General features: G+C 37.8%; 1 protein-coding gene across 1 annotated transcript in view; it reads left to right on the forward strand.

The window, feature by feature from the left end:
• LOC149258729 (beta-adaptin-like protein A) overlaps window positions 1-26,077 on the forward strand; it is a 343,309-nt gene that overhangs the window by 176,469 nt on the left and 140,763 nt on the right. The window contains exon 8 of the mRNA XM_089416053.1: window positions 25,173-25,283. Within this exon, the coding sequence (XP_089272179.1) occupies window positions 25,173-25,283 (111 nt within the window). The remainder of the gene's footprint in view (window positions 1-25,172; window positions 25,284-26,077) is intronic.

Here is a 26,077-nt window from a genome sequence, read left to right on the forward strand (position 1 = left end):
TGATTTAGGGAATAAATTCTGCTGTTGTGGGAGACCCTTTTGAGACCTTTGATTCCAGGACAGGAGCACGTGGTCTAACAGCAATGTGGTTAAAAGCGCTGTATTTATGTGTCTAACAACGTGGTTAAAGGTGGTGGATGCATGTTACAAGTTCCATTTCTATACACTCTATAGACTACTTGGAGGGTGGAAGTCAAGATCAGACTGGCTATTGTAAGAGTTGTCTGGATTTACTACGATGCTATCTATGTAACTGTTTGTAATTTCCACCAATTGATGCCATAATGGATCTGCTTGTAGTCAGAGTCCAAACTAAGTGGTGCCAAGATATAAATAAAATTTTAAAACTACCTTCAACTTTCTTTTTAGAGGTCATTAATTCCATGTGACATAGAAGAAGTCTGTTACTGGTAGCAGAGTGGACACTTAAATTTCAGAAAACAAGATTAATTTGATGTCATTTGAATGCACTGCTTTACTTGCTGGCTTATGTCTTGAATAGAAAGTCATATGATATAAAGAAGACAAAGAAGATCGAACCAGACATTGATGCTAGGCTAAAGATGGATTCATTCAATTCTGGAAATAATTTTGGCCTTGGAAGCAGCAATATTGATCTAACTAAAGCCAGCGCATATAAGTTAAATGATATAAAGAGTATGAAATAATACTAGCTGTTATTGACATAGACTTGAGAAGGATGAATTGTCTCTTGATTCGAAAAGGGATTTTTAACATATCATAGTAGACACGATAAAACATTGATGAGTGTATCTTACAAAGACAGAACTGTGCGAAATGGACAAATTTTCTTAATTGGATTCTTAAAGTGTATAGCTTTTCATTTAAATCTCTGTGTGAGGATGTGTTCTGTGTTCTTGACCAAGCATGGATGAAATTAGATATTTTTTTTGGTCCTTTTAATAAGAGGCCCAAGGCAGGGATCTTTCTTCAATGTGAACAGAGATTACTGACATGAAGCAGGGATCTTTCTTCAATGTGAACAGGGATTACTGACATGAAGCATTGGTTTGATAAAACATTGATAAGAAAATCTCAGAAAGATGATCTTAGAGAAGTGTCTTAAAATTTAAAGTGTATTGGGTTTTTTAGTCTAGGCTTTAGACATATCTTGAACATTTTCTATTTTCTTTGGTGAGTTTCAAGATAGCCTGTTGCTTAATGTTATGTACTTTAGATATGAAAATGCTATTACATACAAGATATTCAAGAAGAAAATAGAAAATCTCCTTTACTTGATTATATCAAAATATCCTCAAAGGTAGGGCAACACCTTATAATGATCCTTTTATGGAAGAAATCCATTACTGTTCACTTGCCTTTTAAGGTTGGGGGACCTCGTAATGAGCTAAGCTCAAAATACAATTTACTCCACATCTCTCATAGCAGGACTCCATCCTTATTTATAGCTAACAAGAACACACTAAACATAACAACCTCTTAACCACCTAGTAGATCTTTGTAATGAACAAAGTTTGTATACTCAGAGGAATGCTCTGATACCAATGTAACAAACAAGGTTCGTATACTTCAGCGGTATGCATCTGTTACCAATGTAACAAATTCGTATACTCAAAAATTAAATATTCCAGAAAACTTGGAATATGTAGATCTCCATTGAAGATACAAGAATATATATTAAAATGTATGAATGAGAATGATGTTACAAATGAGAGTAAGGGCCTGCTTATATTGTTGAAAATAGCAACATTGGAAGTCATTCTCCAATGAGATGCTTTAATTGGCCACCCGAAGGCTAGCCAGGAAAGATTTGGAGAATCAATAAATCCTGTGAGTCATTGCAAAAGTCAAGGCGAAGGTAGAAGCCTTGTAAGCTTTGACAAGAGCCAGGATGAAGGCACTGCTAATAGATGCCTAGTGAGCCATGTGCAAAATCCAAGGTAATGCCTTGTGAGCTCTTTGAGCAACAATCAAGACTAAGTCTAGCAAGAGTCAGGACGAATGAAGAAGTCTTGTGAGCTAGTATTGGCATGTGTGATGGACTCCTTGGCTTGTTGTGATGTGACTACCTAGAACCTGGCCCCTCCTAGGCTTACTCCAACAAGTGTCCAAGTTGTAGTACTAAATGATCACATGGAAAAGACCTTCTTCTTATTGTTATCTTGAACATAAGTACTTAAATGTAATTGCAGGTGAATGGACCATGCTGGTTGAGAGAGTGATAAAATGTCTATGTAAAAGCCTTGAGTCATGTAAAAGTGTTTGTCATGTAAACTCCTAGTCCTAGTGACTAGTTGAGATGTTATAATGTAATGTTATGATGTAAAGGCTAAAAGCCTAAGTTTGCCTAAGTTTATAAAGGCATTATTATATTAAAGATGTCAATGTAAAATTAGAAGAGAGGGGGGCGCACTTGTGTCTAGGGAGAACAACTTAAGTTGATAACCCCTCTCCCATGGAGTCTTCTAGAAGGATCATGAAGCTTATCCAATGTCAATTCAAGATTAGATTTGGGCACTCCATTCTAGCCAAGAGAAATGATAAAAGGACCAAGAGAAAGCAATTCACTACACAAGTTCTTTTTCTGCAGTTTTTCATCTACTCTCCAAGGCGCACCTATCCCTCTTGAGCGCCCAAGGTTTCAAGTTCTCAGCTGTTAGATATAAGAATTCAAAGTTCAACAGTCATTTCGCCTAGATCTGGTCTATTTTTCTACAGTGCGCCCAAGTAATCTTTAGATCTACTTCATACAAGCTCAACTCTAGTCCAGATTGCTTCAGATTTGGCATCTTTGGCTCAAGGCGAGTTGATATAAGTCATTTTCACCTGCATGCAAGAAGTTTCAAGTCAGTTAAGGCTTCATTTGTCCCCAGTCGTCCTCTCTCCTAGCGAACTGTACTGTAGCGCTCTCAAGAAGGGTTTTGTACCTGCAAATTTGTTTAAGAGCAATAAAGTAAGAAGGTCTTTGTGGTGAAATTTCTAAGTCTATCTGTTAGAAATTTAATCTGTATTCTTCTTGTGTTGAACAATACAATCTCAACCATCTACAGATCAACAACTGAAAGGAAACAAACACACAAGTGACACTGTTATTTTTGGACAGCTCATCCCCGGAAAAACCCAATGTGGGAAAATCAGTGCAGCAATTCTGAGGGTTATATTATTATGCAGTGTATCCTTGAGTACAGCTGGGTGCCAAACTAGCACACGTGACAGAGAAAAACAACTGGCAGTAGTACCTCTCTATTCGGAAGTAGGTATTCAAAAAACCTGCCCCACGAAACCCTCTCCAGCAACACTGAACCACTGCGTCAGCCCGCCTGGCCTCTGCGTACCCTCTGAGGCACTACGCAACCTCTGGGACCCTTTGCGTCACTTCTGCTGCCCTCTGCGTGGATGACGCAGGCCCTCTGGCCTCTGCACTGTCTCTATTGGGCTCTGCGTGGCATGCTTTGGCTTCTGCGTCTACCTCTTTGCCTCTGCACTGGTCTCTCGGCACTATCTCTATCTCTCTGTCTAGTACTCACTGCTCCTTGCTACTGATCACTGATTCGACTTTACTTAGCAAACCCCGCTCTAGTAAATCGAATGACTAATCACTCTAGTGTATCTCCAACTGACCCTCAAACATCCTCTTATACTTTTTCTGTTGAGTCTTCAATGACCAAGATTACATCTCTAATCATTGGCTAAGATTAGAGTTGGCTTTATCCATGTCATTTAGAACCTTCTAACCCAGTTTTATATTAATACCCATTAATATTTTTATTTTCCTAAGTTTAGACTTAGGAACCCATTAAAATTATTAATTATTTTAATATCTCTTTCACTGGGTAGAATTTCCCCAAACCATTTCTGGGTCTTGGAGATCTCATGTGCTTTAGCCTCTCCACCAATTTTCATGGCTAGAGCACATCCGATGCTACCCCAAATCAACACTCCCTCTTAGCGAGGAATGTGCTCTAGTAATACTCCACCACTGAGCATCACCCTGATCATCTGACACTGATACCTGTGCTGATGCTTGGCCTTCCTGCCCAACATCCTCTGCACTGTTGCATCCTGTACTGCTGCCCATGGCTCTACCACTGCCACTGCTACATTTGTATGACAACTCCCTCTGCATCTGTGCTGCTGCTAGTCCTTTCTCCCAACACTGCTTCTGCAATGCAACCCTCTCTCATCATGTTGCATCGTGCTACCCATAGCACTACCACTGCTACTGTTGCACTGCAACTCTGTTACTGAGACGATGGTAACTGATCTACCCAACCACTGACATCCTTGTTAGGCTAGAAACCCTCCTGATGCTGAAGCTCTCTCTGTTGCTATCCTGTGCTCCCTCCACTGCCTCTGAGCTACCGCAACAACCTTTGTGCCTCTCGCACTGTTGCAAACACCTCAATGCCTTTCTGCACTGCTACAACCTCCTATGCGTCTCTCGCATTGCTGCAACCCTCTTTGCGCTGCCAGGGATTATTGCACTCTAGCACTCTCTGCCGCTCCATCTGCATCCGCTTCTACCAACATCTGCCATCCTGCTACTGTCACTTCGGGGCTCCCATAGCCGGATATGATCCAAGAGTTTGGGTACCTCAAGGATCCTGCTCGTCATCTCCTGTAGTCCTCTTGACTACAGCTCGATGTCTCCCCACCTGTTCTCTAGAGGTACATGAGCACTCATGGCACAATCGTCATCCTCCTCTACCTCCTTTTCCGCCTTCACTGGCGTTGCCTTGGAGTCAGACGCCTCTCCCTTGTTCTTCTTCCTCGGACACTAGTTCGCATAATGACCCAGTTCCCCATAGTTGAAGCACTCAACCTTGGAGAGGTCCTTTTTCTTCCTGTTCTCCGGCTTTCTCGCAAATGCCAGAGCTGCATCCTCTTCCTCTTCCTTCTTGATCCGGACTCCTTTGCTGCTACTTCCCGTCTTGCTCAGTCGTCTGATCTCTTCTTGACGAAGAGCTGCCCGCAATTCTTCCCAATTTGGAAGATTTTCCTTGCCCAGAATGCTCTAGACAAATGTCTCCCACTCCTCGAAGACTGCATTTAGAGCGGTCCTCACCAACATCTTCTCATTCGACATGGCCCCTATGGAAGTCAGTTGGTACTGGATCTCCTTTAACCGACCGAGGAAGTGATTTATCTGCTCCCACTTCTGCATCTGGTATGGCTGCAACTGATTCTCAAGTAACATCTTCCTCTGCACGGAAGTATGCTGTTACAACTTCTTCAAGGCATCCCACATTTCCTTTGCCGTCTCCTTCTCGACAATATGTTGGACCACATGATCCTTGACCTCATCAAGGATGATGCATTTCGCCTTGGCCATTGCCTCCTTGTAGTTTTCATTGTCAGCTGAGTCAACGGGATAACCACATTTCTCACGGCGAAGGCCTTGATGCGATGTCTATCTAGAATGGACAGGATCCTGGCCTTCCAAACCACAAAGTTGGACGCCCTGTCTAGTCTGTCCTGATCCCTTAGTCTATTCATGGCCATCTCTTTGCTCTTCTTGTCAACTCCTCCGAGTCTCTCTGCGTCCCTCTGGAAGTTCTCTCTTCGACTCCTGCTGAGTCTCTACTTTCCGCCTGGAATTTCTCTCTTCGACTCTTGCTGAGTCTCTCTACTTCTCGCCTGGAAGTTCTTTCTTCAACTCTTGCTGAGTCTCTCTACTTCCCGTCTGGAAGTTCTCTGCTAGATTCCCTCTGAGTCACGATTTCCCTTCTGGAAATCCTCCTGCCAATTGTCAAGTTGCACCTCTCCAATCTTCTGTGCAACTGCAACACTGATCCAGATTCCCTGGCTGGAAATCCGCCTCGGTAGCGACTCCCTCTTCCTTGGTTTTTCCTTGTTAGGTACTGTTCTGTCCACAGTACCCAACCAACGTCACTCTTGAAAACTGCCCACAACTTCCTATGCCCCAACAACTGAAGGACTGAGCCTCTAGGCTCTACACAATCCCAACACTGGCAAAAAATGCTCCCTCAGCCAACCGCGTCAACCCTTCTGGTCTCTGCATGGCTCTGCGTGAGCCTTTTTCTGCCCTCCTCAGCCTCTGCACTGGCCTTTCTCTAGCCTGGACTGATGACGCAGTCCCTCTGCCTCAACCCTTCTTCTGTCGCTTTTTGCAAGGATCAACTTCTGTTACTTGGGACAATTGATTCTACTGCAAATGCTCTGCTTCAGTTGATGCCTTCAGCTCTCCTGTGATCTGCAACCACGCTTTGATACCATGTTGAAATTTCTAAGTCTATCCGTTAGAAATTTAATCTGTATTCTTCTGGTTTATTTCTTCTACTTGTTAATTACGAACAAGTTATTTAAACATATAAATAACGAAATAAACACAATACAGTCTCAACCATCTACAGATCAACAACTGAAAGTAAACAAACACACAAGTGACGCTGTTATTTTTGGACAACTTGTCTGCGGAAAAACCCAATGCAGGAAAACCAGTGCAACAATTTTGAGGGTTATATTATTATGCAATATATCCTTGAGTACAATTGGGTGCCAAACTGGCTCACCCGACAGAGAAAAACAACCGGCAGTAGTACCTCTCTATTCGGAAGGAGGTATTCAGAAAACCTGCCCCACGAAACCCTCTTTAGCAACACTGAAGCACTGCGTTAGCCCTCCTGGCCTCTGCGTCAGCCCTTTGAGGCACTGCGCAACCTCTGGGACCCTCTACGTCACTTTTGTTACCCTCTGCGTGGATGACATAGGCCCTCTGGCCTCTGCGTTGTCTCTGCTGGGCTCTGCGTGGCCTACTCTGGCTTTTGCGTCTGCCTCTTTGCTTGTGCGCTTGTCTCTCGACACTATCTTTGCCTTTCTGTCTAGTACTCGCTGCCCCTCGCTGCTGATCACTGATTCGACTTTACTTAGCAAGCCCCGCTCTAGTAAATCGAATGACTGATCACTCTGGTGTATCTCCAACTGACCCTCAAGCCTCCTCTTATACTTTTTTGTTGAGTCTTCAACGGTCGAGATTACATCTCTAATCAATGACTAAGATTAGATTTGGCTTGATCCATGTCATTTAAAACCTTCTAACCCAGTTTTATATTAATACCAATTAATATTTTTATTTTCCTAAGTTTAGACTTAGGAACCCATTAAAATTATTAATTATTTTAATATCTCTTTCACTGGGTAGAATTTCCCCAAACCATTTCTGGGTCTTGGAGATCTCATGCGCTTTAGCCTCTCCACCAATTTTCATGGCTTATGCACATCTGATGCTACACCAAATCAACACTTTGTTGGGGGTTTCTCCCTGATTTGGTTTCCCTAGGGTAAATCTTGTGTATTGATGTGTTTGAGTATTTTAACAATTTATTTCAATTACTTATGCATGTTGATATTCAGATCTAAAGAATTTAAAGTACTCACATTCATATCCACCTGTTAGATCTAGCAAATCTAAATGAACAACAAGCATATCTAGCAAATCTGTGTGCAAATCTAAGTGAACAACAAGCAAATCTTGCGAATCTGAGTGCAGATCTAAGTGAGCAACAAGCAGATCTAGCAAATCTGAGTGCAAATCTAAGTGAACAACAAGCAGATCTAGCAAATCTGAGGCTCTAGAAGGCTGAAAATCTCAGTTTTTAGGTGTCCTTATAAGTTTTTGATCATTTACAATAAGTTGATTTGAAGAACATAATTTCATGTGCACTTGAAAAGTTAGTTTCTGTTGTTTATATTTTCAACTATATATATGACTGTTATAAGTTCAAAATTTTAATTCTGTTATTGAAATAATTCAAGATTTGGGTTATTTGATAAAGAAACATAGGACAACAATCATCTTGAGTTAGGAAAATTTTAAATGGTATCAGAGCAGTGTGTGTAGAGTTCTGACGTGCAGCATTCAGACTCCACATAGATCAGAGACTTATTTTTCCAGATCTACACAAGGTATATTTGCAGGCTGAGTTATGGATTCATCCTCCACTGCTGTTTAGAAGGAAGACCGATTGGAAGGGTCCTCCAACTTTCATGTTTGGAAGATGAGGGTCACTAACATCCTTCAAGAGCAAGAATTGCTCCACTTTATCAATTATGAACCAGAGTGCTCTACCTCCATTGCTGGGGGTGTTGTTTTTGATAGGAACCAGGTAAAAGCAAGGGGAATTATATTTGATTGTGTGAAGGATAATGCCCTAGGGGTAATGACAGTTGCAATAAATCCAAAACAATGTATGGATTCACTTTCCACTCTGTATGAGAAGTCTGCAGCAAGTCAAAAGAGGTACTTGAAACATAAACTAAAGTTCCTGAAGCTAGAAAAGGGAGAGGCTGTTGCAGATTTCTGCTCAAAGATTAAGCAAATACGAGATCAACTTATAGTAGTTGGAGTCAAAGTGGAAGATGATGATTTGGTGCAGGCCATTTATGATGGCCTTCCTTCTTGTTGGGGAACTTTCCTTTATTGTGTCGAAGAAGAAAGCAAAGTACTGATCAGAGAAGGAACCTCCAAAGATGAGATTCATGTACTTGCCACCAAATCAAGGAAAAGAGGAAGGAGACCACCCTCTAAAGGACTTCCACTCCCAAGGATGATCAAAAGGAGAAAGGTAAGCACTTTGCTATTTCAAAGATTAAATGTTATAATTGCAACAAATTGGGACACATGGCTAAAAATTGTAGGTTCAGGGAGAGAGGTAACAAAGGCAAACAATATGCTTCTATTGCTAAAGAAGAAAATCCAAGCGAGCAAAGTAATTTCAGCGCTCTCCGGTTAAGTGTCTTCTAAGCGAGACACGTGGCTGATTTATAGTGGCGCCTCCATCCACATGATGGGTTACAAAGAGATCATTACAAACTACAAGAAGAAATCATTTGGTGTTCAGGTGGAATTAGGAGATGACTCCAATCATGAGATTATTGGAGTTGGGTCCATATCCTTACAACTATATTCAAGATCTATCTTGCATCTGAATGATGTTTCACATGTATTAGACATGAAAGAACCTTATTTCAATATCTACCTTGGAAAAGAAAGGCTTCAGAATTGCCTTTATAGATGAGCAAACAAATCTATGGCCGAAAGAAAGAGGCATCCAAGAAGTTGAAGCAATTGGAATTTGCGAAGGTGGACTTTACAAGCTCATCGGCTATCTCATCCAAGCTCTTGTTCAAAGTACTATCAGCAACAACGAGCTTTGGCATTGGAGTCGTTGACCACTACGTGTCAACGAACCATAGCAGTGCACCCCCTTTTTCGCAAAAGAGATAGCCCTTGATCGATGTGTTCGTGCCGTCCAACTATCATCATCAACCTGACTTCCAATATGTTATGTAAATCCATTTTGCATGTGTATAATGTAAATAATCCTAGTAGGCCCGTGTCATGTATGTAATGACTTGGGTAAACCTACATTTCTAGTGATGATCTCAATTCTAAGAGTTTTTTCGTCTCACCTATTCATTTTCGAATAATTGGCAGAGTTTTTTCCCTCTAGTCTTACCCCAAAGCTGGAATGGATTTTGTCGCTAGGATCTTAGGCAAGTCCTAGTGTTCTAAATCGAGTCTATGTAAAAGCGATTTGGGAATAATCCTAACTATTTGGTTAGGTTATTTTACTACAAATTGCTTAGTTTGCTGGATTATATTTGTGTCGCAGAAAATGGGTGATCTGTGAGGGTCTATTACAAATAGGTTTTCCCCCTTATGATGTAAAAAATCTGAAAATCATGATGTAAAGTGTCTTGAGGGTTGGGAAATTAATTTATCCCCTCATAGGTTAATTAATTAAATTTTTTGGCCAAAAATTAATTAAAATACTAAGCTAGAAATTTAATTAATTTTAGGTCCTAGGTAAATTTAAATTCTCCAAAGGCAAATTTCGTCGGTCCTAAAAAAATTAAATTTTAAGAGGTCCAGGGACTAAGGTAAATTAATTATTTTGATAAATTTTAAACCTTTGATTGCTGGGATTAAGTCAAAGTCAAATTTGTGGGGAAATTAACTCAAAAATTTAATTTTTGAACTAATTAAAATGCATTTAATTAAAAATTTCGAATTTCCCCAAATATTTAAATATTTCAATGGATTGAGTTTTGCAGGGAAATCTTGATTTTAGATCCTCGAGCGAAATGGGTAGTTTTCAGTTGGACTAGCCAATTGTCGATCTGTGTTTCCTGAAGAGCTCAGCTAAATTAGCTCCGAGTTTATCATAAGATTTTGTTGGTGATACACGAAGGGTTTCGAGTTAGCACCTCCTTTAAAATTTAATAATTTATTTTTTGTGTGGCATAATGATAAATCTGGGTGATTAGAGCCTGTAGTTTGTAAACTTTGTAATTATTTTTGTAACGTGTTTTTTTCTGGGTTCTAGTCTTTATCATTGTATATATCCTTTGGGTGTTTTCTTGTTGACGTGCAACTACAGATCTGAGGAAGAAATTTGTGTAGAGTCCAAATCTAGGCCCTGGAGGGTAAAATCTGGCCTCATGATTACTTTGCAGGGATATTATTCAACTTTTTTGAAGTCCAAGGATTTTAAGTTCTTAGATTTGGAATTTTTTATAACGGTTTCAAGGCCAAATCGATGTGAAATTCAATTTTTTCTGGGTTTATCTTGGGGTTTTAAGGCTACCTTTGGTTGCTTGGGACTGCTGCTTGGGGATTTTGATTTGCAGAAAATTTCGATTTTTTTTAAGAAAATCTTTCTACACCTCTTTGTCTTCATTGCATTCCCTCCATTTGCTGCGATTCTCCGGCTACCTACTCTCCTCAAGTTCCCTTCCTCATTGACCTACAAAAGAAAAACGCACCTTCTCCTCCATCAAACCTACACTCTCTCATCTCGACTTCAACCCTCTCTTCTCCTACCTGCAGCGCACTCTTTTGAGTCTCTGCATGCTCCTCATTCATTGCCTATCCTATTTCGTTGCCATACCTCTGCTGCTCGAGTTCCTTTTCTCCTCGTACTGCCTGCTCCCTCCATCCGCAGCCTCCTTCCCTTATTCCTTCGTTGCCAAAACATCACAGTCTCTCCTTGCCTGCATCCTTTCTTGCGTGCTGCCAGCTCCCTAACCTGCCTCCCTCTCTGCTACTGTCCGCGTCCTCAATTTGCGTCCTCTTCCCCAACTCCTGCTGCCGTTGATGCCATCTTCTCCAACACTCTCCACCAAGGTTTCCCAGATTCCTTCCTCCCTTCTTCGTGAGCTCCATTACCTTGTTGTTGTCGACCTGCACAACACACAAAACAAACAAAAACTCGATTTCTTTTTTCTTTTTCTTTTTATTTTTATTTCTGTTATGCGTTAGGTTTAGATTAGCTTTAATTTTTTTTATTCGATTTCATTTTTTTATTTATTTCTTTTTGTATGTTATGCGTTAGGTTTAGGTTAGCTTTAACTTTTATTTGTGTTAGTTTAGCTTAGGAATCGTGCAAGTTAGATTTTTATTTTTTATTTTTTTTGTTTTATGAATTAGAGTTGTGTTTTAATTTTTTTCTATTTGATTTCATTTTGGTTTCAATTAAAAATATTTAAAAAACATTAAAAATCTATATATATATATATATGTATTTTTTTTTTTGGCTTTTGTTTCATATTTTGATTTCAATTAAAAAATATTTAAAAGACACTAAAAATCTAAAAAATTAAAAAATTTTAAATTGTTTTTGGTGACTTTGACATTGAATGAAACAAATCAAAAGGGGAACCTAAGCTTTCACATTTAAGAAATTTTTATTTTTATGTGGCCTACGGCCCATAAAAATTTAAATTTAATTAAGTCCTTTTGATTTTTATTTTTTTGGTCACATTAAAAAATTTACCCGAGAGATTGTTAAATTCTAAGTCTAAAGTTCCCTGGTGTCCTATTTGTGTTAATGATTTCTTTATTGTCAAGTGCGATTAATGTTTTAAAATCATTGACTAGACGAGATCTGGGATCATTGCTTAGCAGTTAAACTCTTCATGGTATTTAATTGCTAAAATATATTGCATGATAAAGTTTTGCGTGTTTACATTTAATCGTTCATGATGATCACCTTTGCCACATTTATAAATTGCTCTGGATAACTTGTTTTTATCTAGTTTATGGTTAATTGAATATAAAGGCACTGGTCTAGAATCATTTCTATCTTATGGTTCTGTGTTATTCATATTAATCGCTAGATCTATCAATCTAAGTTAACCTGGACTTGTTTACATCCATCAAGTTGTTCATCTTTAAGTCTCCTCGAGCCTGTGTTCCACAAGCTATTCTCATTCATTCACCTTAGGGACTACCCCCCTTAACTTGTCTAAGAGAGAGTCTAAACGGAGTGAGTAAGGATTAAAGTGACAACCCTTACTCTAAGCGTTGTCGTGTTGCCTAGACACTTTGTGCGACAACAGGAGGTTCGACCATCTCTTCTACAAGTTCCAGATCTGCATCACATGGTAAGGGGCTTGCCCCATATTTCACTTTCAAAAAATGAAGTTTGCAAAGGGTGTTTGCTTGGGAAAAATACAAGGAAATCATTTAATAGCAGTGATAGAAAATCTCAAGATATCTTAGAACTAATTCATTCAGATATATGTGGTCCTATGGCTTGTGCTTCTTTGAGTGGCTATTTGTACTGTGTATCTTTTATTGATGTCTTCTCCAGAAAATGTTGGGTGTATTTCATGAAAAACAAGAATGAGACCTTTGAGAAATTCAAAGAATTTAAAGGCCGAGTGGAAAATCAAATTGATAAGAAGATTAAAACTCTTAGGTCTGCTAATGGGGAGGAGTATGAATACCATCCTTTTGTGGATTTCTGTAAAGAACATGGCATAAGAAAACAATTGACTGCCCCTTATAATCCTAAGCAAAATGGAGTAGCTGAGAGTAAAAACAAAACCGTTGTTGAAGCCTCCAAAGCAATGATGTTTGACCAAGACCTTCCTATCTCTCTTTGGGCCGAAGCTACCAGGACAACTGTTTACATTCAAAACCGTAGCCCTCATTCCATTCTCAAGGATAAAACATCTGAAGAAACCTTCACTGGAATCAAGCTTGATGTAAGCCACTTTAGAGTCTTTGGTTGCACAATTTACATTCATGTTCCCAAGGACAAGAGGTCCAAACTAGAACCCTTCGGGATAAAAGGCATATTTGTGGGATATAGTGAGTCATGTAAAGCCTACAGAGTTAATATACCTGGTCAAAGAAAAATTGAGTTGAGTCGAGATGTCAGCTTCCATGAAGAAGCAACCTTTAGAAAGTCAAAAGAACTTCAACTTGAAACCGAAAATGAGCTTACCTCTCCTTCTGCTGAAAGTTTAGGTTCAGGGAGTCAGAGGGAGACAAACCAAGATGATCCCATGGATCATGACTTGTCTCTTGAGCCTGCTAAAGTCTTAGAAAAATCACTGGAAGAAGTTCCAGTTAAAAGAAATCCATCTTGGGCTAGGGAAATTCTACAAGAGGCAGAAAAGAAAGCTGCTCCCAAAGGCACATTCAGGGAAAGCAAAAGACCTCACATGTATGGTGGTTATGTAGCACTTGTCAACAACTTAAGTGAATTTGAACCTTCTACTATTGATGAAGAAAATAAATTACAAGTCTGGAAAGATGCAATGCTCGAAGAATATAAATCGATAATGAAGAATAATGTATGGGATATTGTTCCAAGACCTACTGATAAATCAGTTGTTTCATCTAAGTGGATATACAAGATTAAACATGCTGCAAATGGTAGCATTGAAAAGTTTAAGGCAAGGTTTGTTTCCTGTGGTTTCACCCAAAAGGAAGGCATTGATTATGACGAGACATTTGCGCCAGTTGCAAGGTATACTTCTATTCGTATAGTCATTTCTTTAGCCTCTATATTTGGTTGGAAGTTACATCAAATGGATGTCAAAATTGCTTTTCTAAATGGAAATGTAGAGTAGGAAGTTTATGTTGAACAACCAAAAGGCTTTATTTTGCATGGCAAAGACTCACATGTATGCAGGGTAAGGAAGACTTTGTACGACCTTAAACAGGCTCCTCGGGTATGGTATGAAACCATGGACAATTTTCTTAAAGATTTGGGCTTTCAAAGCAGTGATGCTGATTCTAACTTGTATCTCAGGATGATCAAGAATCAACCTCTATTTGTAGTGCTATATGTTGATGATCTCTTTCTGACAGGAGAAGACCGATTAATTGAGTGGTGTCAAAAGGAACTCACAGAAAGATTTGAAATGAAAGATCTTGGCCTTATGAATTACTGCCTTAGGTTGGAAGTCTGGTAGAACAAAGATAGTATCTTTCTGGCTCAAGGAAAATATACTGTGGACATCCTAAAGAGGTTTGTAATGCTTGAATGTAAGTCAATGGCCACACCAATGATTACCAACCTCAAGAAACTACATGACTCAGACACATGATTAGATTTAGTGGACTCCACTATGTACAGGCAACTAATCAACTCTTTGTTGTATCTAGCTCATACTTGGCCTGATATATGTTATTCAGTGAGTGCGCTAAGTCAGTTTATGGCCGAGCCTAGACAAAGACATTGGGTTGTTACGAAGCATATTCCGAGGTATCTGAAAGGGACCATTACCTATGGTCTAAGTTACTCTTCCAACGGTGGTATGACTCACACTGGGTTGGAAGTCCCATAGACAGGTAGAGCACAATAGGTTACTGTTTTAGTCTTGGATCAACCATGATTTCCTAGTCCAATAGAAAACAAGGGTCCATTGCCCATAGTACAATAGAGGCTGAATATACTGCAACAAGTGATGCATGCAGGAAAGTAGTGTGGCAATCAAAGCTGCATAAAACTGGTTGAGAATCTAGTGTTCCATGAAAGAACGAAGTACATAGACTTGAAGTTTCATTATGTAAGAGATATGGTCCAAAAGAAAACAGTCAAGCTACAATACATAGCAACACAAGAGTAGGTTGCAGATATCTTGACCAAGCCCTTGCTAGTGGAACAATTTGTGCACTTAAGAGGCAAGCTTGGAGCTGCGGAGAATGCTTCCCTCACTGAGAGGGAGTGTTGAAAATAGCAGCATCATAAGTCATTCTCCAATGAGAGGCCTTAAATGGCCACCTTGAGGCTAGCCAAGGAAGATTCAAAGAATCAATAAATCTCGTGAGTCACTGCAAAAGTCAAGGCAAAGGTAGAAGCCTTGTGAGCTTTGACAAGAGCCAGGATGAAGTAGCTGCTAATAGATGCCTAGTGAGCCATGTGCAAAATTCAAGGCAATGTCTTGTGAGCACTTTGAACAACTATCAAGACTAAGTCTAGTAAGAGTCAGGACGAATGAAGAAGTCCTGTGAGCTAGTATTGGCATGTGTGATGGACTCCTTGGCTTGTTGTGATGTGACTACCTAGAACCTGGTCCCTCCTAGGCCTACTCCAACAAAGTTGTAGTACTAAATGATCACATGGAAAAGACCTTCTTATTGTTATCTTGAACATAAGTACTTAAATGTAATTGCAAGTGAATGGACCATGCTGGTTGAGAGAGTGATAAAATGTCTATGTAAAAGCCTTGAGTCATGTAAAAGTGTTTGTCATGTAAACTCCTAGTCCTAGTGACTAGTTGAGATGTTATAATGTAATGTTATGATGTAAAGGCTAAAAGCCTAAGTTTGCCTAAGTTTATAAAGGCATTATTATATTAAAGATGTCAATGTAAAATTAGAAGAGGGGGGTGCACTTGTGTCTAGGGAGAACAACTTAAGTTGATAACCCCTCTCTAATGGAGTCTTCTAGAAGGATCATGAAGCTTATCCAATGTCAATTCAAGATTAGATCTGGGCGCTCCATTCTAGCCAAGAGTAATGATAAAAGGACCAACAGAAAGCAATTCACTACAGAAGTTCTTTTTCTGCAGTTTTTCATCTACTCACCTATCCCTCTTGAGCACCCAAGGTTTCAAGTTCTCAGATGTTAGATATAAACATTCAAAGTTCAACAATCATTTCGCCTAGATCTGGTCTTTTTTTTTGTTTATTTCTAATAGCAATGGATGTGCTCTAAATCTCAAAATTTGCAAGGAGGCTAGGACACATGTATTCTAGAATACTCAGAAATCCTTTTGGAAAATTCCACTCTGAGACAATTTTATTAAAATAATTAATTATTTTTAATGGACGCGTAAGTCTAAACTTAGGAAATTAAAATAATTAAATAGTATTAATTAAATTGGGGGTGAAACTTCTAGAAGACGAGGATCAAGTCAAAATTATCTGAGCCATTGATTAGAATCTAATTTGGGTTGTTGATTGATCAATGAGAGGATTATAAGAAGAGGCCTGATGAGCATTTGGAAAACACATTGAGTGAGAGATCAAAGATCGATTTTCTCAAGGGAGCAACGCAACAGTTGTCGGAGAAGGTGATCGAGGAGATTTCTTGCAGTGAGGGTGAGTGATAATTTTCCGGAGGAAGTTTTCCTGATCTAAAGAGTGCAAGGTAGAGAGGGCAGAGAGTAGTTCGAAGAGGTAACTTTGGGCCACGCAGAGGCAACGTAGAGCTACGTTGTGGCAACGTAGATCTTTAGAGGGAGTTTGCATTTTTGTAGGGAAACAGTCGGGATCTAGTGCCAGAGATGGGGTGTGAGACCGAGAGGCTAGAGGGCCGAAGTTTCCAGCGAGTAGAGGATCGAGAGGAGGTGCAGCGCAATCCCAACAACAGTGACACAGTAACTGCGTGGGTGTGACACAGTACTGCGCAGACACTGTGTAGAGACAACATAGAGGCTCATCTCCAATGCAGATGAGTGCCGGATTTCCCAGTGACAAGGTGAGATCATCTCACTATCTTTTTGTCTAGTTAGATTCTCTGTATCGAATAACCAGTAAGGCATCTAAAGATTGTATTCAGAAACTACTGCATAATAATACAAACCCTCAGCTGCTGCATCGGTTTTTCCGCATTGGGTTTTTTCTAGGGACATTTGTCCAAAAACAACGGTGTCACTTGTTTGTGCTATTTCTTTCTTTTCAGTTCTTGTTTCCGCATATTATTTAAGTTGTGAAGGCTGTAGTTGTGTTTATTTCGATGTTTACCATATAATACTATAAATAACTTGATTCAGTAGGAGAAATACAATTAGTTGCTGTAGTAGTGATTCGGGGATTCTGAATTTTTGCATTTTTCTGCTGTGCGCCCAAGTAATCTTCATATCTACTTCATACAAGCTTAGATTTAGTCTGGATTTCTTCAGATTTGGCATCTTTGGCTCAAGGCGAGTTGATCTAAGTCATTTGCACCGGCATGCAAGAAGTTTCAAGTCAGTTAAGGCTTCTTTTGTCTGCAGTCGTCCTCTCTCCCAACAAACTGTACTGTAGCACCCTCAAGAAGGGTTTTGTACCTGCAAATTTGTTCAAGAGCAATAAAGTAAGGTGGTCTTTGCTGGGGTTTTCTCCCTTATTAGGTTTTGTCGGGTAAATCTTGTGTATTGATGTGTTTGAGTATTTTAACAGTTTATTTCAATTACTTATGCATGTTGATATTCAGATCTAAAGAATTTTAAATACTCACATTCATATCCAGTAGTTAGATCTAGTAGATCTAAGTGAACAACAAGCAGATCTAACAATTCTGAGTGCAAATCTAAGTGAATAGAAAGCAGATCTTGCAAATCTGAGTGCAGATCTAAATGAACAACAAGCAGATCTAAGTGAACAACAAGCAAATCTAACAGATCTGAGTGTCTAGAAGGTTGAAAATATCAGTTTTTAAGTGTCCTTATAAGTTTTTGATCATTTATAATAAGCTGATTTGAAGAACATAATTTCACGTGTACTTGAAAATTTAGTTTTTGTTGTTTATATTTTCAGCTATTTTCAGATCTAAGTGAACAACAAGCAGATCTAACAAATCTGAGTGTCTAGAAGGTGGAAAATGTCAGTTTTTAGGTGTCCTTATCATAAGCTGATTTGAAGAACATAATTTTATGTGTACTTGTAAATTTAGTTTCTGTTGTTTATATTTTTAGCTATATATATGACTGCTACAAGTTCAGAAATTTAATTCTGTTATTGAAATAATTCAAGATCTGGGTTATTTGATAAAGAAACATGGGACAACAGTCATCTTGAGTTAAGAAAATTTTAACATATATACCATAGACAACTGTCCCTTTATGAATGGTCATGTTCTTAGGGACACACCTCTTCATTAACTAATTACTAATTAATCATTATTTATGATGTGTTATTATTATATATATTTACATTATTTCTATCTATATTTTATTCATAACATTGCCTTCCTCCTCAAAAAGCTTTGTCCTCAGAGCTTGCTGATGAAAAGACTTGATCTCTTTTTTGGTTTCGAATGTCTTTTCATCTCGAAACTATCATCTTTGTTGATACAAGTTGATATGATCCATGAAGTGATAAATAAAATTGTCGAACTGAGAATGGATCTGACCATCCTAAGTTAATCTTTTTTGGAATCTAGCAGTGATTGGATACTTGTGAATTTTTATCACAAGACATAATTGGATTGACATTAGTAGTCTTCAGAACAAGAGTTTGTTGTTTCTGATTTGAGTGATACAGATATGCAATTTGATTGAGTTGTCTGCTCTAATGATTCATATGTCGATAGGGAGTCCTTGTGGTTTAGTTTCCCTTTATCATGTATGTAGCAATATTCTGATTTACTTAAGGTGACGATGTTGTTGAGTTGGTTACAAAACCTTCACTTGGGATGTTCATCGTCTGAACTGCAACATCTAAGTGTCTTTTCTTCAACTGGCTTGTCTTCTTGAGTTGTGATATTCACTGGATGAAAGTTTATTGCTTTCTCTTCAACTTGGACTTCTTCATTTTTGTCAGTGGTGATCTTGTAAACTTTTCTTTGCATATTTTGTATCGCCTTTTTACTTTCTTGAAGAATTATTTTTGAGATATCTTGTATGTCTTATGGCGACACTGAATTTGGCTTGAAGGTAACATCTTGTTGCGTTATTTTTTTCTTTTTGTGGGAAAATGGCAAAAAATTCTTTATCTTATTTAGGATAAAGGACCTAGAGTTTCCATCCAAGGTGAGCCCAAAACAATGTCACTATCGTCAAAAAATAAGGTTTTCATGGTAAATTGCGAGATAAAAGTATAATCCCCAATACTTAGTTGTAGATTGTTTATGTCATATTGTTTGTCACTTGTGTCAACAAAATTTGTTTCAATTATATTCGATTTAGGAATCACTAATTGGTTAGCACATTTAGGACTAACATAATTACTCTCTTCAGTAGGACTGATAGAGATTATAATATCTCTTCCTGCAAGTGATCCTTTGATTTTAAATAGTGTACCAACACATTTACTAAAGGTTTTAGGAAATCTTTCATTACTAGTCTCCATTTTCTTTTCTCGGGCTGAGCTTTAGGGTTTTAAAAATATTCCTTCTTTATACTTTCAACAATATCCCTTATGATATTAGGAATATAATAGTTTATTTCCTTCACGTTACAAATGACTTCCCAATTTCTTCCTTGATTGTCTTTTATTTTTATTTATTTTTAAACCTTTGTATCTCCTTTTTGTTTATAGATAGATACCCCACTTGAATTTTTTTTATTAAATTCTTCTGCCTCACTTTTTATTTTATTTTTATCTTCTCTTTTATATATATGAACACTTCCTTTGAATTGAAAATTTCCCTTTCAATTTTCCTTCTAATAAAATAGGGATTTTAACTTAAATTAAATTCTTTTAATTTTTTCACTATATATTGAATAATTTTCTATTCTAAGGTATTATTCTCCAAACATGATAGCTTGATTTATATCCTCCTTTAAAACAAGGTGAATTAATATTAACCTTCTTTAATTTCTATAGCAATGCTGCTTCCTTAGTTTTTAAATTTCTTTTAAGTTTTTTTTGTAGTCTATAGGTTCCTATCTCTTTAAACACGACTCCTAGCATTCGAAAAATTGTGACCTTAACACATCACCTCTGTGGTATTCGTATGTTGAGGTTTCGATTTAATTGTTGTCACTCTGCGTTTCTTCTCTCAAACGTCCAGATTTTCTTCTCGATGGCACTGTGTACAGAAAACGTGCACTATTGTATGACAATGATGCCCTGTCGCGTAGAAATCGCTGTTCAAATGGTGATTTGGTCTGGTTAAGCAACAATTGTTCCACGACTTATCAGATGACAATGTATGTGCTGTCGGTTAGGCGTTTGTGTAGTGGGGCTGCACTGTGTGAGTCAATAACGACGAGGTAAGAGTAGTTTTCTGTCAGAAAGGCATCTGTGGAGTTTTGGTATGTCGGCTATAGCAGTTGACGATGGGGCTCAGTCGACTGACAACGTTAGGTTAAGTTAGATAGTTAGTTAGTTTTTTTTTAATTTGTTTATCTTTTATTATTTTTTCATATATATTATACAGTTTTTTTTCTATATGTGTTGACGCCTTTTTTCTTTAAAATATTTTTTTTTTATATAATTTTTTTGACCATTATTTTATATATAATTTTTTTTCTTTCTACTTTTTTTCTTATATACCTAATTTTTTTTCTATTTTTTCCCCTTTTTTCATAATTTTTTTAATATTTGATTTTTTTAATATAATTCTTTTTCTTTTAATGATATCTCTTTTTGGTTTTTTTTTTTTTTTAACTTCTCTTTTATAATTTCATATTTCTTATAACGGCCAAAGGCTTGATGTCGAAATGGAGAACTCCAAAAATTTGTATAGCGAAACGCTTGAATTGTGACAACAATGAAGTTGACGAAGCGTTGATGGCCAAAGGCCAGGATCTGCCAACATGACTCTATGTAGCGGTTGAGCGGCCACAGGATCGAACAACTCTGATACCAATGTAACAAACAAAGTTTGTATACTAAGAGGAATGCTCTGATGCCAATGTAACAAACAAGGTTCATATACTTCAACGGTATGCATCTAATACCAATGTAACGAACAGAGTTCATATACTCCAAAGTTAAATATTCCAGAAAACTTGGAATATGTAGGTCTACATTGAAGATACAAGAATATATATTAAAATGTATAAATGAGAATGATGTTACAAATGAGAGTGAGGGCCTACTTATATACCCTAGGCAGGTGTCCCTTTATGAATGGTCATGTCCTTAGGGACATATCTCTTCATTAACTAATTACTAATTAATCATTATTTATGATGTGTTATTATTATATATGTTTACATTATTTCCATCTATATTTTATTCATAACAATCTTTAATGAGGCCCCATTACATTTATTAAATACTAATTACCATACTGGGCCTTATTTAATAATAACAAGCACAATGGACCTAGTTCAGCTTACCTTGAATATCCTTCATTGTTATTACTCTAATATGGGCCTTTTGGCCCTCCCTTATACCCCTAGGTAGGATCCCATCATTCCACCCCCCTTAGAAAACTGCTTCCCTCAATGCTTGTTGTTCGAAGGTACAACCATAAACTAGGGTCCCATGGATGAGTGTTGGTGTCAATGCTGAAGTAAGCTAAAGAGCTAGGGTCCCATGGATGAGTGTTGGTGTCAATGCTGAAGTAAGCTAAAGAGCCAGGGTCCCATGTACAAGTGCTAGCCACAATGTTGAGATAGTACACCAAGTTCCACCATTAACCTGGGTCCCATTTACGAATGCTAACTGCCATGCTGAAGTAGCCAATGTCCCATGTGCAAGTACTAACTTCAATACTGATGTAATCCAAGGAGCTCATTCATAAACTAACGTCCTAGACTCCTAGGCCCAAGAGCTCATCTTGACTCCCCAGTGGATATACCTGAAATCCAGACCTAGCTAAGAATGGTACTTCAAATGCCTATCACAGTCATATGGATTGAAAATTGAAATATGTAGATCCATCCATGTCCAAAAAATTGCCCACATAATTATAAAGGGCCATATGTGGATCTGGAAGGCACACTACTATTGTAAAATAGGCAAGCTGAAAAGTGGTAGTCATAATTTGCTCGACTTCCTACAACAATGTTCTCCACATAAGCTGGAGTAGAGTTCAAATAGAAGCTGGAAGTAGTATGTTTTCCCAAATATTACAACTTCCCCTATATCATTCCTCACAAGCTTTCTCTAAATCATACCAGCCATAAAATATGTCGTTTGTATATTCATCTTCAATATCACTCCAAATTTCCAACAAATGGATTTCTTCATAGGCTTCCCATATTTTTTGTATTTGATGCTCCTTTTGTAGTTGCACTACACAAATTCGTTTAGGAGGTTCAAAGCTTGCAAATTATAGAAAAAGTTTCTTCTTTTTTGGCCCAAAGAGCTCCTATACCACTTATTATGTGCTTGGATATTAAAATGCTTTTACATATAAGATATCCAAGAATAAGATAGAAAATCCCCTTTACTTGATTATATCAAAATTACCCTTAAGGTAGGGCAACACCTCACTATGATCCTCCTATGTAAGGAATGCACCCCTGTTCACTTGCCTCCTGAGGGTGTGCAACATCTCAATGAGCCAAGGTCAAAATACACTACCCCAGATCTCTTATAAGGAGGACTTCATCCTTGTTGATAACTAAAATGATAATTCTAATCATAACAACCTTTTAACTACTTAGTGGACCTTCCTTACTGAGGTCCCATTACATTTATTCAATACTAATGACCATAGTGGACTGTATTTAATAATAACAAACATTGTTCCTGTGTTATTAATCTACTATGGACCCTTGGGCCCCTGATCACACCCCCAGGGAGGATCCCAGCACTTAAAATATGCTCACTTTGTTTTAAATGGGAAAAATGCTTACCCATCTTTGTAGCAGATTATTTTAGAAATCCATTGGAATTGAAAATGCACCTTTTAATGTTTTCTCATTGTATTTTGTTGACATGTTTTTAATCTAGTACTAGACATTTGTGAAACATAAAATTCTTTCTAAGGCCCTGTGTTGATTCCTGTTTCGGACAAGAGTTACTCCAGAAAGTACAGAACATGAAGAGATCAACATGCCAAGTATGCTATCCCTAAAATTTGAGTGTTCGATTTCAGTGTGTAGCCACTATATCTACATGCACGGTTTCCCTTTTCTTTTCTGAGTTGTTTTGAATGAAACCATAAAGTGGTTGACACTGCCATTGTTCTCTGCCAGTGTTTCAAAAGTCCAGGTTGCTAAATGCAGTGGTCTCGGGTAGCCACAAATCTTTGATTGAGTGCAGAGTGCAGTGCTCAAGTTGTGGCATATTATGTCAAACTTTCAATGCTATCATCGGTTTCTTCTATATTTGTATCCTTTAAACCTTTAACAAATTGTAGATGTGTGTGTTGTGTGGTTTGCCTTAAATGTTAGCTACTCCTTTCTTCTCAATTCTACAATTATCAATTAGCAGAGATAATAAGATATTCTAGTGAACATCAACAATAACTTGGTGCCTTGCAGTGTTGCGGGGGAGCGCCCCCCCCCCCCTCGCTCCCGCTCCCAATCCGCGCTCCGGGCGGGAGCGACTCGGGAGCGGGTCGGGAGCGCGCTCCCGAAAAGGGAGCGATTTCGGGAGCGCGCTCCCTAAAAAAAAATTCGCTCCCTGCCTTTTCGGGAGCGTTTTGCCTTTTTTTGCATTTTTTTTTTTGTAGTAATGTTCGAAATGCAATTTTTTTTGAAAGAAACAAATAGTTTTTGAGTGGGGCAACTTAATGATCAAGTCTAGGCCCTAGTATTGATATGCTATTCATGGTAATGTTAAATTCTTAAAGTAAAAGGATGAAATTAAAGAAAATGTCACTTTTACTTAAATTTTTAACATTACCATGAAATGACTCAGGATGTTTGAGAGTGGTTTCGTCCTTATTGGATTTCATATGGAGAAAGTAGAATTTTATATTTCATTCAAAATCCAGCAGACTTATCAGTTTTTCAGGATTTCAGGATTGGGGGATTGCAATGTTTCCATTGAATTTTGTCATGTATTAGGGTATGGAACTCATATTTAATCAAAAGTACCAATCCCTCTATGTACCTTGATGTTAGTGACATTGGTTGTCGAACTCCTCTATCATGACCCTTCTAAAAATGTACGCATCACTCAAACAAAATCTTGACTTGACATGCTATGCTTTTTCTATCTTATGTTAATGCTTAGAGGGTGATATTAATGACAAAGATCCCTATACAGATACAAAGGTAATGACAAAGATACCTCTGGATATTAATGCTTGGAGGGTGATATTAATGACAAAGATCCTGATTTTGCAACAAGACTAAAAAATTAGACATTTCTCGTGGTGGCAAGAGGCCCAAGCATAAGAAATAGATAATAGATTTACTTCTCTTTTCTAGTTTCTAGTAGCTTTTATAACTATTGACTCTTTCATATTTATTATGATATTTTTTTAAACAATATATGACAATTTAAGTTTGAAGTTGGCAATTATAACTCATTAGTAATGAATTATGAATATGATGCTTCATGAAAGTTGAAAGTTGTTTCATTTCATTTCATTTTATAACATTTCATTTCATGTTAGATATTATTTGTTGTAATGGTTACACTTAGCTTACAAGTACAACTTTGGTGATCAATGATGATAAATGTTATATATTGAATTTTGAAAGCTTGAAACTTTAAGATTGATGAATCATGAGACTCAATATGTTGTATGTTACTATGTTACTAACTTGCGGACGTGGTTGATGAAGATTATAACTTCTAGATGATTGTTGTTATATGGTTCAATCTATGTTTTTTTATGTTTTTTATATCTAATTCATCATTCTACATGTTTTTGTTGACATATATGTATCAAAAATTAAAAAATATAAAAATATATATATTTTTAAAAAATTGCTCCGGGATTCGCTCCCAAACCGGGAGCTTTTGAAAATGGTCGCTCCCGCTCCCCGCTCCCGCTCCCGCTCCCAAGTAACATTGGTGCCTTGCCTATATATCTTGAATTCCTTTTCTAGTTCTAAATGTTAGTATTTCATACCAAAGATATTTTGCTCACAGCAAGGCACTAGGAATGCACTACAAGTTCTAAGCACTCCTCAATGGACGTTAAATATCCAGTCCAAATTGAGCATTCCTTTTCTAGTCTATTGAGATAGTACCACTTACTAAAACTCATTTTTTGTTGTCTGTCTCATACTTTTCAAGCTTGAAATATAGATAGTTTCTAATTTCTCATTTTTTTATCCTTGGTTGCATGCCTGTTGTTCGTTATTCTTTTTTCTTGTTGCTCATGTACTGAGTTTAACGATTTAAGATTGATGCTTTTCAGGTTCGGTTGCATTTGCTGACTGCAGTGACAAAGTGCTTTTTCAAGAGGCCTCCAGAAACCCAGAAGGCATTAGGGGATGCCCTGGCAGCTGGGTTGGCTGATGCACATCAGGTAAAGGTTGTGTACTTTTTTGGCATAGCTTCTTATGTTTCTTGTAATTTTGTGATTGAAGAACAACCAATGTTAAATTTAAGTTCATAAATATACTCCTTCATAGGCTAGTGATCAAGTTCACATGAGTCTAGACTAGTAAATTAAGCACATGTGAGTTAATTAGGGATTAAGACATGCTCTTGTAGTGTTGGAGTTCTACTGTTATGTCCAGACTTCTATCCAAAGCAATGGATATAAGGCCATTTTCCATTATGAAATTCTCTTTTGTGGAGCTCAAGACACAAAATGACAATGCAAGGCTGTGAGAAAGAAGTTCTGCTTTGTGAGAGAAAGGGTTGTTAACCCCGAGATTGCCTCCATAACTGGAGGGTTAAGATCAAGCGAGATTCCTTCAGGCTGGTTCCATTTCAGAGGCTTCCAGTGATTAGAGGCCATTTTAGAGTCAGTTTCACCATATCCAAAGTCAGTTGTTTATAATTATTAGGCAGGTTTGCGTGGTAACAAGGTGAAAGCATGAAACAAATGAACAATAGAATTGTTTATTAATAATAAGGGGCCATTTAAATTTATTGAGACTCCTAAATTAAAACTTTAGGATAACTTAGAAGATTATAAAATAAAAATAAACAATATTAAGCTTTATATAAAATGATAGGCCAGTGAGAAAGGATTATGTTCAAAATGATGAGGACATGGAGGATGGTAACTGAAGGGCAGAAGCCCTAGTTCAACCAGAAATTTACCCAGTTATCTGAGCACATTCAATCTTGTGCTTGATCAAGATCGTTTGA

This window comes from Pinus tabuliformis, chromosome 6 (genome assembly GCF_031772625.1).
Source record: "Pinus tabuliformis cultivar Carrire ecotype Pingquan chromosome 6, CPIR1, whole genome shotgun sequence".
In the NCBI taxonomy this organism is placed as follows: Eukaryota; Viridiplantae; Streptophyta; class Pinopsida; order Pinales; family Pinaceae; genus Pinus; species Pinus tabuliformis.